The 14069-nt window shown below is 40.3% G+C and overlaps 1 protein-coding gene across 1 annotated transcript in view; it reads left to right on the top strand.

Moving 5' to 3' along the window:
* Positions 1 to 14069, top strand: part of LOC311496769 (zeta-sarcoglycan-like) — a gene marked incomplete at its 5' end in the record, with an annotated part of 338082 nt that overhangs the window by 211152 nt on the left and 112861 nt on the right. The window contains one exon of the mRNA XM_084556747.1: positions 9898 to 9999. Coding sequence (XP_084412873.1) covers positions 9898 to 9999 — 102 coding nt within the window. The remainder of the gene's footprint in view (positions 1 to 9897; positions 10000 to 14069) is intronic.

Here is a 14069-nt window from a genome sequence, read left to right as displayed (position 1 = left end):
GTGCATTTTCTGCTATAATTTCTGTGATGAGTGATATCATATTCATTTACTTTACGTATACTCACTGAGATTTGAACAGAATCATACCAAGTTAAACTTTCTAACATATCTCACAGAAAATATAAAACCTGGCTAGACTTGGAAGCCAAAACATTATGGCTAATATGTTGTTAGTCCTTCACGTGTTACCACAACCGCGTCGACCTACCAAGACACAAACTCTGAAAGACCTCAGGAGGTTCCCTGTGGTATCTGAAACCAGGACATTAGCAGCAAATCCTTTAAGTCCCGTACACAGCGAAGTGGAACTGCCACGGCTCAGAAATCTCCACTGCCGACCGTGAGAACCACACAGGCGCTGCTGTTTAGAAGATGCTCTAGCCCGGTCGCCTGGCCATAATCATGTGAGCGTTGACAATTTCCCTGCATTCAACAGATTGAATACAGAACTGGACTGTCAACTTAACACGGAAGGGGACAGAAATACACTAGTGTAATAAATGTGCTGTTCATGCATTAAATCCATTCATACTGTATCACTTTAACAGTGGCTTGGCTCTCATTGGAATAAATTCAAAACATTTTTGTTTTCAGCTTTAGAATAAATTGCTCATAATAACTAAAACTGTCCTGTTAAAAAAAAAATGAAAAAAAAAATGACTATGTAGGAAAGTAGAAGTTTACCCCCTGAACTCCTCAAAGCGCTTTAATGTGAAACAGATGGAGAAAGTGCTGAGTTTGCGTTAACGGCACACGGCAGCAAGCACCAAATCAACACAGCATATGGGAGAAGATAAACAATACTAAATATTTAACCAGAGGGAATCAGAAACAAAGCCAAGTCTTTGACAAAACCTTAATAACTAATTGTCTGTAGACATTGTGTATACTTAAACATTAAAAGTGCTAGATCAAAGTCACTAACTTTAGGAAAAAGTCACAGCTAAGCTATATAAAGCCATTGTAAAGCCTTCCAACGCCATCTCCCAGTGGTCACAAAGCCAAAGGGTGACTAAAGCATTTCTAGGGATTCCTAATTTGTGCATCCCTTCAGCTATTTTATTTATTTTAGTCAAGAGTGATTCTCTCTCTCTCTCTGTCTCTCTCTGTCTCTCTCTTTGTCTCTTTCGCTCTCCTTCTCTCTCTGTCTGTCTGGGTCTGGAGGCTGACATAAAAGGTTGTGTGAAAAATTACAACAGTCCTGAATATTAGAAGTGCCTGCAAAATGCTTTCCCGGACTATCCATCACCGCAGGGACATGTGCGCGTCCGCGTGTGCACGTGTGGACACCTGGAAGTCACGGTGATAAAAATGTCTGTGCTTTGGTGTGTGATTGGTGCGGGTGTCCTGTGTGTATAACCTTGCATATGGTATGCTTTCACCTAATGGGACAGTTTGCCAGTTAACCTCGCCCTGATGAGAGAATCCATCATTATCTCTGCAACTACTACATCGAAGAGGACGTTCACAAACTCGCACACTGTGTTGACCTTGTACACACACAAACTCTTTTCTTTATTTCTGTGGGCATTATCCTGTGGATTCTGTCTAGATGTGATTTAGCTACACACAATGTAGCTAAATCACCCATCATACTGTTTTTGTTTTTTGTAGATTTATAGATGTTCCCCAGAATACTTTTTCCACTACTGTGTTTTATTTATATTTTTAACTAAAAGCCTTTCTGTGCTCTGTCCTCCTTACTTCAATTCATTCTACCATGTGAAGAGCCTGTTATGCTTTCATGGCTGCTTGTTTTAGATTAACAGCGTGGCGTTTTCTATCACTGAAAGCAATGCCATTGCAACCAGGCAACCTGTTATTTATGAGTGTTCCGATTTCACAAGAAGACACTATTCATTATTCCAAACCCCCGCTAATGTAGTGCCTAGAAAATGTGTGTGTTTGCATGTGATCTGTCTTCAAGTGTTTTCCTTCGTGGTCGTAACTCTAGTACTGTCTATTTACCTTTCACCGCTCTCTCTTTCTTTCTCTTACTTGAAAGTATTAATCTGTCTGAACTTAACCCTGAAGTCTTTTGTATTTGAGGGTGTATTGATTCCAAAATCCTCCCTCAGGCTCTTTTCTGTTCGGTATGGAATGAGACAAGTTGAAATGGGGACATGGTCCATACTAACTTTTTCATAACAAGAGTATTTCTTTGTGCAGATGTAAATGAATGTAGTGTAGTAAAACTGTATAAATGAAAGCATAGCTCTGACTGTGTATGCACTAAACAAAGTGCAGAAGAAGAACCAGAATCGGAATTAATCTACCTTGTGATACTCCTGACATGGATGGATTAATATGGTGTGCAATACTGGCAGTTGAAACTTGAATTTCTTGTTACAGACTTAGAAAAATATTCTGAAAATCTGAAACGTCGGGGAGCCATAGCTATCATAACTGATCAATAACTAAGGAAGTTGTTGTGCTAAGATAAGTTATTGGTCTGGAGTGTCAGTAATACCTGTTTTGTTACTAGACTTCTGTTCAGATTTGTTTTTACATAAAAACATACAATGCATACTCAGTTATGCCAAAGTTTCTTATTTTTTTAAAAAAATACCTCAAGTAATACCTGTACCTGCAATATAAAATAACAACAACACATAGAGATGCAGCTTAGCATTATGTTAACACATACATTCACATACTCATGTACCTGAATTATGTATGACAGGCACTACAGTGTGTAGTGACGATGGGACCGACATTTTCTGTAGTAATTTCCGTTGTGCTAGGTATTGCGGACTTTTTGTTGAAAGACAAAAAACAAATACCAGTGCAATCTAGCAGAGTGTTGCTCTCTGATTAGTTGTTGTTATTGTTGTTAAACTGGCTGATTGGACTGCTATTTTGATGTTGCTCTTTGGTATGTATGTATTCAGTTGTGCCAAACAGGTGTGTCACATTTTCACCAGTATGTGAAAAGCAGCATGTCTCATCAATATGATTTTTGTATTTGGATTTTTTTTTTCAAATCTCAATTATAAGTCGAAAAGAAAGATAATGTACTGTACATAATCTGAGGTATTTTATGTGGAATCATGTTCAGTTATAAATTACAGCAGATTATGTTGGAAATTTAAAAGCGCTATTATGAGCTTGTTACAAAATGTTAAACATGTGACAGAGATTAGAGAGAGGCTAAGTTTCAGTAGCAACACATAAGTAATTAAAATGATATGTGATGCACATAAAAATACACCTTGTCCTGGACAGTATATAAAAAAACGTAAAAAAAAAAAAAATCCCTGGGGCGCACAGAGAAAGGCAGAAACCAATGCTTGTTGTCTTGTGTACAACAACATAACTTACGTACAGTATATGCACCATATAAATAAGTATATGGGCCTAAAATAACTACAGGATTATTGTCATATATCAGTTGTTGCTCAGTGACGCCGAATAGAGAATTAATATTTCTCTGCTGCTTCTAAAAGGTCCAAGATATCAAATAGAAAATATGCAAATAGAATATGATCAATAGGATAAAAGAATATGTAGTCACTAGCTTTTAGCAGTGACCGTACAAAAACAGACTTCCATATAAAAGGAATGTCATTTGAGTTAAATGAGTTGAGGTTGAACCACCTAAAAATTCAATAATTAAACGCTGAGCATGAAACTGCCAGTTTGCCAGTATCTAATAGACCTTTCTGTACCGCTGCTTCAGAGAACATTTCTAAAATCTTAATTCAAAGGTTAACTAATTGTAACTGGAATCTTATTTCTGGTCATTTTGAACATCAGATGAAAAATATAAAGTATATTTAGCAATACTGAGGAAGCTAATCCCCACAGTGGGATAAATAAAGGATTATCTTATCTTAATATAACAGTCTTTGATAATTTCTTGTGATCATTTCTAAATTTGTTAGCTGACAGTATTATCATTAATGTTAAAACGCAGCAGCCATTTAGTGCAAATCTGTAAATGCAGCATCGGATATTTTTGCTGAAATATCTGGACTACTCACTACTGGGTGAATGTGGACTTATCAGCAGCCTGCTGGGCTGCAGTACTTCACAAAAAGAGTAAAACAGTCTCACGTAAGCTTAGCAAAATAAAACATCTGCTGACATTTAAATGGGAAAATCCAGGATAGAGATGGAGTGGAGTAAAAATCAATATTTGAAAGATCTCAGAAGCACAGACAAATGTAAAAACACTATAAAGGCCTGTGCTTTCACTGAAAACCAATTAAAAATCTAATAAAGAAGGGAGATCGGAAATTAAAAGGGGCCTGCTATTATTAACATATGTGTAATTAAAAAAAGCAGCAGCTTAAAACACGTTTCAGCATATGTTGCTGTTTAGACTGTTGCGTGAAAGAGCCGACTGGCTTCTTACCTACGATAAATGAGTACAGATAGCACATTTGCAGGCTGGCACCAATAAAAAATAGATACAGAATGACTTTCATGCTGTATTGATTTTCTCTGCTCACAGTGATGAAGTCCAGGTGGCTGCACTGGACTCAGTTTGTAACATTTAATTATGAATTATCAAAAGGTTCCTTGCCACCTCTTGTGCCGCTCCAAATACTGTGAATCTTTCTTCCCACATGATTATCACAGTTCATTTGAGAAGAATTCAGACCCTCCATTAGGTGCATCGCAACCTGTGAACTGTTTTCCAAAACTCATTTCACGTTGAGAAAGGAACGACAGGACAGATGGAGAGGAAGCAAAGCTCTGACAATCCAATTCAGGGAGAGTGAGAGATATAAACAATGACGGGGGGAGGAATGGGCGTACTTACTTGCCTTTGTTTGTTGATGAATCCTCATTGTCTTCTTGGCCTTGGCAACATTGTTGATGTACCGTTCATGCCAATAATGCATACTGCACTGAAAATTAAACAAAGAGATAAGCCACGTGAAAGATACAGAGAAAGAGGGAGAGCTGTCGTGTTCAATCAAATGAGGCTTGGACAGTGGACCAGTGAGGGGGAATAAAAGCATCTGATTAATTTTAACATGATTGTCTTCATGTTTTTGGAGTTGAGAGACGGAGCGAGCGAGCGAGTGAGTGCGAGAGGCAGAGAGGAGGGATTAGAGAGGCATTGCAGGACTTTGCTCAAATTGAGCTGTGTGTGTGTGTGTGTGTGTGTGTGCCATTGTTCCCCAGTGTGTGCGTTCTATCTGTGTTTTCCATATTTGAAGGTGTGTTCATACTGTGGGTGTTTGTGTGTGTGTGTGTGTGTGGGGGGGGGGGGGGGGGGGGGGGGGGGGGTTTTATCCCCTAGGTCCGTAGCATCATTGTTTATTGAATAAGCTCCATGCTTCACTGTATATTCAGTGTAATGACTATAGATGTAACAACAACACCGAAAACCTCTGGCTGGTTTAACTTATTGATCCAACACATTCCAAGTGTGCGCGCAGATTACATATAGAGCAATACTGTATGTATGACGTTGTTCTGTTGTCAAGTCACATATGAGAATTTCCAGGTTGCCGAGCTCTGACATGATGAAATCTATTAAAGATGTATAATGGATCAATGCTAAACACTGGTAGGATGCTGCTACCCTGAAAAGAAAATCAAACTCAAACCATTGCTTGGCTTCCATAAACATTCCTTAGAGTATGTAGTATGTTGAAGAAACCAAAACTGGATCAGAAATTAACAATCAACAACACAAAATATAATAATAACATAATAAAAAAATGGAACACAAAAGGAAAACACTAAAGAAAAGCATCCTCCAGTGAAAGGGAGTGATCTACTGTCCTCCAGCAACTCCACAGCATGCCATACATGCACCATAAATGCTAACCATATAGCCCCCACTGGCAACAGGGGCAGTTTTCTCGTTTGGTCTCTGTACTTCTGGGGTAATTCCGGAAGGAACGGCACATGCTTTTTTTCCAGGTGTTTGAGAGTAAGAGTTGTCTGAGCACCCTGGAGAAGGCTGCCTCATTGTTCTCTCTCGTCGGTGAAATCCAACTCCATGATGTTGAGATCAGGGCTCTGCGGGGCTCATGCCTCAATCTGTTGCAAGACCTCTTGTTGCTCTTGATAGTTCTGATTCTGCCATAGACTTTTGGTCTTTTTTGTCATGCCGCATAAATAAAGCTTCATAAATCAGACACTCTGACTGTACTGCCATCACAGTTTTTACACGTTTTTAGACTTTTAGCATTGTGTCTTTTGTGTGACATTTTCTGAGCTCTGAATGTCTCAATCTGCCCTTTCCCATTGCCTCTCCTGCCTCCTCACTGTCTTATCCTCCCAATATCTCCCCCTCGGAGTCTCTCTCATTCAGCGAGCACATTTCCAGTTTGAAAAGCTCTATTGGTTTGTGACACCTAACAATTATGACAATTCGCGGCAGCACTCGGAACAGAATTCCTATCTTCATGGACAGTTTCATCAATGTTTGTGAACATGAAAAGAAAGCAGAGAGCCGGGGAAGCAAGACTCATTTGCTGCTGGCACTGAGTGACACAATTGAAGACAGAGTAGGTTCAATACAGTATGCGTGAAACGTTAAAGCACGCACACACTTTTCACAGCTTTTGAAAGTTTGAGACTTTGAGAGTTAGTTAGTTCTCAAATTTTTTTGTTAAACTTTGTTTCTTTATTAGTATTCCTTTTTGTAGACCTGTTTTGTGTGTGATTAGACCTTGATCAACTTGCATAATCTAGAGGCTCTCAATCATAGTCTGGTGGCCATGACACCTACTACTAGTACACCTAGTACTCAGAAGCCCCCCCCCCAAAAAAAGGCCTTACAAGGCCCACGATTATAGCCGCTGTTATACTTCTGTGCTGTCTCCAGTGTCACTCTGCTAAGCAGCCATTTGATATGGTACAGTAGCTGCCTCTTTTCTCTGTAAGAGCCCCCACTATCCTAATACCCCGCATGGGTATTTGAAAGGAGTTTAATCTTACCATATAAGTCTGATCCAACAATCTTTTGAGTAGTGTAGAATCTGTGAAATGCTACATAACCGAACACACACCGGCACAAAGCCTTCTTTATTTATCTCACAGAGCCAGCCAGCTCGTCAGCAATGTTGCTGTGATAAAAAGCAAACAACCTAAAAAAAAAATGCTTAACATAACATCACAATGGTGAAGGTGATTTTTGGGACTTTGTTTTTCTTAGTTTTTTATTTAATTGTAAAATACTGATACTTTGAACTTATTACCTCGACGATGGTGAGATAGTTTAATAAAACCCTCAATGTCTTAGAGGAGTCAATAAAGAAAATGGCTTCCTGTGGCACCAGTCAGGTCACGCTAATCAAAATCGTCTGTGTATAGTTCTTGGTCCAAGCAGTGGTGTGCAATTTTGTGTATCCAACACTCCAATCATGTTATTATTAAAGTTTATTAGTCATAGTTCAAAGAAACTGAAAGAAAGTGAAATTAAAGGTTGGAAACATAATGAAATAGTGTTTCAGTTCAAGCCTGTCGAAGCTTTATATCAGTCTGATATAGGTACGAGTTTTACCTTAAACACGTCCTTTGTGATTTCAGTGCAATGGCCTTTGTTCGATGAGGCTCCCCACAGAGAGCCTTCCCCCACCTCCGTTCCACGCGCCTATAACTCCACGGGTTTCCTCGGCAGGGGTTTCTTTCATCTGTCTTTCTGACAAGCTGAAAATGTGTTGCTGGGGTTTTCTGTCTGTATTGTAAGCTAAATGGTTATCTACAATTTCAGCGCTTTGTTGTTTTGGCAAAGATAAAAGAAGTATTTTGTTAGCATAAAAAAACTACAGCTCTCATGAGGCTTTGGCAGTATAAATGTATGACGGGCACTACAGGCCCTTAAAGGCCTAGCTCCATCATATCTTAAAGACCTCATAGTACCATATCATCCCAACAGATCACTTCGATCTCAAATTGCAAGCTTTCTTGTGGTTCTTAGAGTTTCAAAAAGTAGAATAGGAGGTAGAGCCTTCAGCTGTAAGCCCCCTCTCCTGAGGAACCAGCTCAAAGTTTGGGTTGGGTTGGGGGGGCACCCTCTCTACTTTTAAGGGTAGGCTTAAGACTTTCCTTTTTGGTAAAGCTTATAGTTAGAGGTGGCTAAAGTGATACTGAACCATCCCTTAGTGATGCTGCTATAGGCCGAGGCTGCTGGGGGATGATGCACTGAGCACCTGTCCTCTACTTTCTGTCCCGCACCGAGCCCGTATCCTCTAATTTCTTTTCTAATTCCGTCTCTATTGCTACTCATACATGTGTATGCTACTGCTGTATTGCATGTTAACAGGTGTGTCCCTTTCTCTATCTTTTTCTGTGTCTACCCAGCTGTCTGAAGCGAATGTGCCCCTGCGTATGAGCTGGGTTTTGCTCAAGGTTTCTTCATATTAAAAAGGAGTTTTCCTTGCCACTGTGCCCTTAATACTTGTTTTGGAGCTGTCAGGCTGGGTTTTGTAAAGCATCTTGAGACACCTTGTATTGTTATTGATGCTATATGAATAAAATTGAATTGAATTGAAGTGTCCATGGTTTGTGTTTAGAGATTTAGTTGGATATTGTAGGATACTTGTTGACGTTGACTAAATTGGATAGTTTAAATGTCCTCTGTGAAAAAGGTTCTAACTGTGGGTGTTATTTTCATATCAATATTACACTGCTCACCAATGTTAATTAAGTACTGGGTATCTGGAGATCCTTAACAGCTTTGAAAACATCTTAATTAAAAAGTGTAAATGTCTAAAATTCTGACATTTGTGTTGATAGCAAACTAAAGTAAATGGGATTGATGGCGATATGAATTGTGGAGTTTCTGGAATGTAAAATGTTTTTTGAACTTTTCTGAAGTTAATTTACATTTGACGGGTAGATACTCCAGTGGGTGTAGTTGCGACTTTGTTTTTTTCTAATTTTCCTTGGTTTAAATTCCAAGTAGTACTGAACATTTCTGAGTTTATTATTATTGTGTGTCAGTTTGCTTTAACTGTGCCATACTAAGTCAAGCTGTGAGGTCACCCGCTTTCCCAGAGCCTCAGTAGTTTAGTTTTGAGCTTGGCTTCCGCAATAAATCTGCAGTGCGTATGGCATAGCGGGCAGTGCCAGTGTAAGCATTCATGCTTATGTGCTGGAGTTGGAGCGTATAAATGTAAAACAGCATTTTACTGAAATCACGGCAACACGCATAAGAGAGAAGACATCTTGGCACATGGTTTGTAGGAGGCTGTATAAGTGTATATTTTCTGTGGTGGGCTGGTCGAGGACGAGAAAATGCAGCTGTTGCCAGTGTTGCCAGACAGCTGATGATTTACTGCACAAAAACCTCCAAAATGCATGCAAAACCACCCAAAATATCATCTATATATTTTGATTTGTACTTTGACCACCTAGATCGGTTACACTACTGTATCCTGTCATAAAAAAATAATGCAGTCAAAGCTTAGAAATCAAAGCGGCACCAGCGAGGCACATTCACACACTGTCTTGGGAAGAGTAAATGCACATTTGTTTTGTTTTAAACTCACATTAGAGTAATAAGAAAATCCACCAAAATGATCTCAAACCAGCCCAAGTAATGTTCACTCACCAACTCTATTTTTGCCTGCAAAATAAAATTAAAAACAGCCCCAATTGGGCGTGAAACTGCCCAATCAGGCAACACTGACTGTTGCAGCCTGACTCTGAATCACATTATGGGGGAGGTGCATGTCAGGCTATGGTGTAGACTACTAGCGTAGGACACAGCATACCTACAGCGCTGACTTTAAATCTAGCTATACATGTTTGATGATAATGTGTACTAATGCCTGTCAAGTGTTATTTGTAAGATTTTTTTCCCAAAATACATGTTGCCCCTCCAGCCATGTATGAAAATGCATTTTTATTGTTTTCACTCAATTGTTTTTACATTATTCTCTGAATAACCACTGGCTTCCTGTCTCTGGCTCACACCTTTTTTAGGATGGTATGGGGAATCTGCGGGTGACCAAGGAAGGAGTCAGACTGGAGGGAGTGTCGGAATTCTTATTGCCTTTATACGTCAAAGAGATCCAGTCTCGCAGGGTAAGAACACATGACCGTGTATGTGAGTGTATGTGCTCATTTCTGCTCAAAAAGAAAATCATGCTGCATTATGGCAGGGTCTGAGTTGTTTGAGTGTTCACTGTGAGAATTTGTGTTTTAAAAATACAAATGTGATTCTCCATCAGTCAGTTGAATGTTTTACTGCTTTCATATATTATGCATGGTGTTTGCTGTAGTGCATGTGTCCTTGGTTAGATATTACTGTGTGCTGGGAATGGTAGGTCCAGCTCTTTTTAAAGATTCAGCTCCTTAGGCTGGGCTCCCTTAGAAGAGCCAGCTCTTATGGCTCCCAAACAGCTCCCTTCATTTAGTTTCACTCTGAGCCTTCTATTTTATCCTGATTTCGCGATAGTGAATGCTTTTTTTTGTGTTGGTAGGCAATTTTCCATTCACTGTTTTCATAAAACATGATAATTATTTGTATGCATTTTGTTATTACTGAACAAAAACAGTAACAGCTTTAAATGAACAACTATCTCCAGCAAACAAATCAAAGCAAATCGAATGACGAAGTCTTAACATTGTGACATTTTAGATAAAAGTCTTGAGTGCAGGTTGGCATTCAGAAATACCAGATGCCTCAGCTGGGATGTCCAGTTTCCGCTCATTTCTTCACTTTTTCCCGACACTCTTGCATTAAATCCAACTCCCTCATCTCTCTGGCCTGTACCACTACACTCGCTGTCTGCCTTGCCACTTTATTTTTAACACAATGGTATGATCCTAGTCTGTCCACGCATGTGATTGGCCGCATGGGGTGCCCATCATAATAAGTAGGAGCCGCTGAAGCTTTGGCTCTCCTCGATGGGAATCGGCTCTTCTTGTTCTCGTTCTCGTTCTCGTCTTCTTCCGCTTATCCGGGTCCGGGTCGCGGGGGCAGCAGCTTCAGCAGGGAAGCCCAGATAGCCCTCTCCCTAGCCACTTCAGCCAGCTCCTCCGGAGGAACCCCCAGACGAGAGATATAATCCCTCCATCGTGTCCTGGGTCGGCCCCGAGGTCTCCTTCCGGTGGGACATGCCCGAAACACCTCTCCCGGGAGGCGTCCGGGAGGCATCCTTACCAGATGCCCTAGCCACCTCAACTGACTCCTCTCGACCTGGAGGAGCAGCGGCTCTACTCTGAACTCCTCCCGTTTGTCCGAGCTCCTTACCCTATCTCTAAGGCTGAGCCCGGCCACCCTGCGAAGGAAACTCATTTCGGCCGCTTGTATTCGCGATCTTGTTCTTTCGGTCATTACCCAAAGTTCATGACCATAGGTGAGGATTGGAACGTAGATCGACCGGTAAATTGAGAGCTTCACCTTTTGGCTTAGCTCTCGCTTCACCACGACCGACCGGTTAAGCATCCGCATCACTGCAGATGCCGCTCCGATCCGCCTGTCGATCTCCCGCTCCCTCCTACCCTCACTCGTGAACAAGACCCCGAGATACTTGAACTCCTCCACTTGAGGCAGGACCTCTTTCCCGACCCAGAGTGGGCAATCCACCCTTTTCCGACTGAGGACCATGGCCTCAGACTTGGAGGTGCTGATCTTCATCCCAGCCGCTTCACACTCGGCTGCAAACCACCCCAGCAAGAGCTGGAGGTTGTTGTTCGATGAAGCTAAGAGGACCACGTCATCCGCAAAAAGCAGAGACGAGATCCTCCGATCACCGAACCCGACACCCTCCCCCACCCCCACCCGGCTGCGCCTAGAAGTTCTGTCCATAAAAATTACGAACAGAACCGGTGAAAAAAAAATAATAAAATCGGCTCTTCTCGTTCGCCACAAACAATCCGGCTCGTTTGCAAACGACACATCACTACTGTGTGTACGTATACGCCCCTGTGTTCCACTCTCTATAACAAGCAGAAATCAGCTACTGTACCCTGCAGTCGAGGTCTATTTGTCACGCATGTGACATATTATAGCAGTACATATGATCCAGCACTCCTCTATATCTCCATTCATCACGCAGAATCATCATTGATCTCATCAGCAGAGGCAACATGGACACTTTGTCACTCTATGTAGGGCAATCCCTTTGTGCAGTGTGCTAGGTTGTGTGTCTGTATGTATTAAAAGCAGAAATGGTAGTGTCACACTGCCACAAACCAAACACAATGTATGGGTGTATTTGTGTTGAGTGAATGGAGGGCGGGATAGGGTGGCACATCAATTGCACAGCAAGAGATTAATGGTGTGATGGAGTAGGACACTAGATAAGGCTGTAAATTTGTGAAAGATAATCCATACAGTTTTAGTTTGTTGCCTTTTTATGTTTTTTTACAGTTACAGTACTATTAAAGATTCAAATATGTATGTGTATAACACCAAAAACAACTTACACTGATAATGCTTTTAATATCACCCCTTCCTGTTTGACAGAGGGGATAGATTACCTAATGCTGGTTCAGTATGTGCCTCCTCTACCAGTTACTGGTTAAACATACGTACGAATCTCTAACATAACTGATACAATATCAGTATAAACGGTCCAAATGTACCACCCTGAAGAACACTGGACATGTAGCATATGCTGTTGACAGCTGTTGTAAGTTTGATGACACACACACGAATAATTATGGCAAGGACAAGACACGTTGCAGAGTGAGTCATAGAAGAGGAGAAAAAATAATTAGGGAAGAGGAAAGTAGAAAAGTGGGTTGTAAAAAGGGGATAAAAGGAGTATTGGCAAGAAACAGCTTCAGACTCCTTTCAGGTCTCTAAAATGGTCCTTACATTCTTATTCCCTATTTACTTGACAGTAGCGAGCAGTAGAAAAGGCTGATTGAGAAAGGCAGTTGCTGTGAATATCGGACATGATTAGTTTGTATTTCCACTTCAGAATAAATTGTGGTTGTATTGCTTCGGCTGTTGCTCACGTAATATCTTCACCCAAAGTCCATGGTTTGTTCTTGCCACAATTTGTACATTTTCTTCCCATTGAGGGTATTTGAGTCAAGCCGTTGCAGTCAGCCTCATAAATCAGACAAAAGAATAAGATGAGTTTTAAAATGCAAGAAAAATGGGTCAGTCTTAAACAGTCTCTGGGATTCAAGTTTCCAAACAGTGCCAAAATAAAAAATAATAAAATTGCTAAGTGGTGTGACTTGGTATGGTGCCGTTTTCACAGTGATTACTCAAGAGATTGAATATTGCAAACATTAACACTCACTGTGACTGCGAATATACATCATTATTTTAAATGGAATACAATGAATAATTCAATTGTAAATCTAAAATGAAACAGTTATAATAGTTAAATGAAATTTAGTAATTAGTCCCATAATGACATGTAACAAGGGCTGAAAAAATGATATCTACAATGAGACTTTTTCTTTCCTGATAGCTTTTTTAAACTTTAAATGAAAGTTGACAATATACAGAAAGCACAGGTATTTTCCTTGTCAAATAATTGCACGCTTACATCAATATGATCAAACATGATTGCAGCGAATAATTAGGTAATCACCAAGCTTGAACATTAAAACTGTTTAACAAATTTTTGATTTTAGCTGCTCCAGACCGAAGTGCGCATAAATGTCAAATCGATAGTGAAAAGGCAAGTTGTCTTTTGTACTCTCTGGGCACAATCTCCCGTCTTAGTCTAAATTCTGACAACATACCATTTCAAACTGTATCTCTCCTTTTCAATAGTGTAGCTTCGAGCCACAACAATGTGGTACAAAAGAGTTGAGAGACTGCATTGTGCATTTGTTCCACATGGCGGTTAGTTTCCTTTAAACTGTCATACTTTATGATAACATCTTATTTGTGTCTTTCTGTCTGTGGTATGTGTGTATTTGAATCTGTGCAACTCCTCAAGTACCTATTGATATATAGTTGCTCTCAATATTTATTTTTATATATATATGTATGTGTTTGGCAGATATTGATGTTTTGTGTTGTGCGGAAGCCAATGCATATTTCTAAGGTGCAGGTTTGTGTACGATGCTGAGCTTATCTTTTCGCATGAAAGCTACCAGCAGGTTGCCCTCACATTTTGTAAACAGCAGGCGTGCTCTTATTTTGTTATTGACAGTTGCCACGCTTTTGCTGTGAAGTG

The sequence above is a fragment of the Chelon labrosus genome (assembly GCF_963514085.1).
Source record: "Chelon labrosus genome assembly, chromosome: 2".
Classification (NCBI taxonomy): domain Eukaryota; kingdom Metazoa; phylum Chordata; class Actinopteri; order Mugiliformes; family Mugilidae; genus Chelon; species Chelon labrosus.
This window is presented reverse-complemented; position numbering and strand designations above follow the sequence as displayed.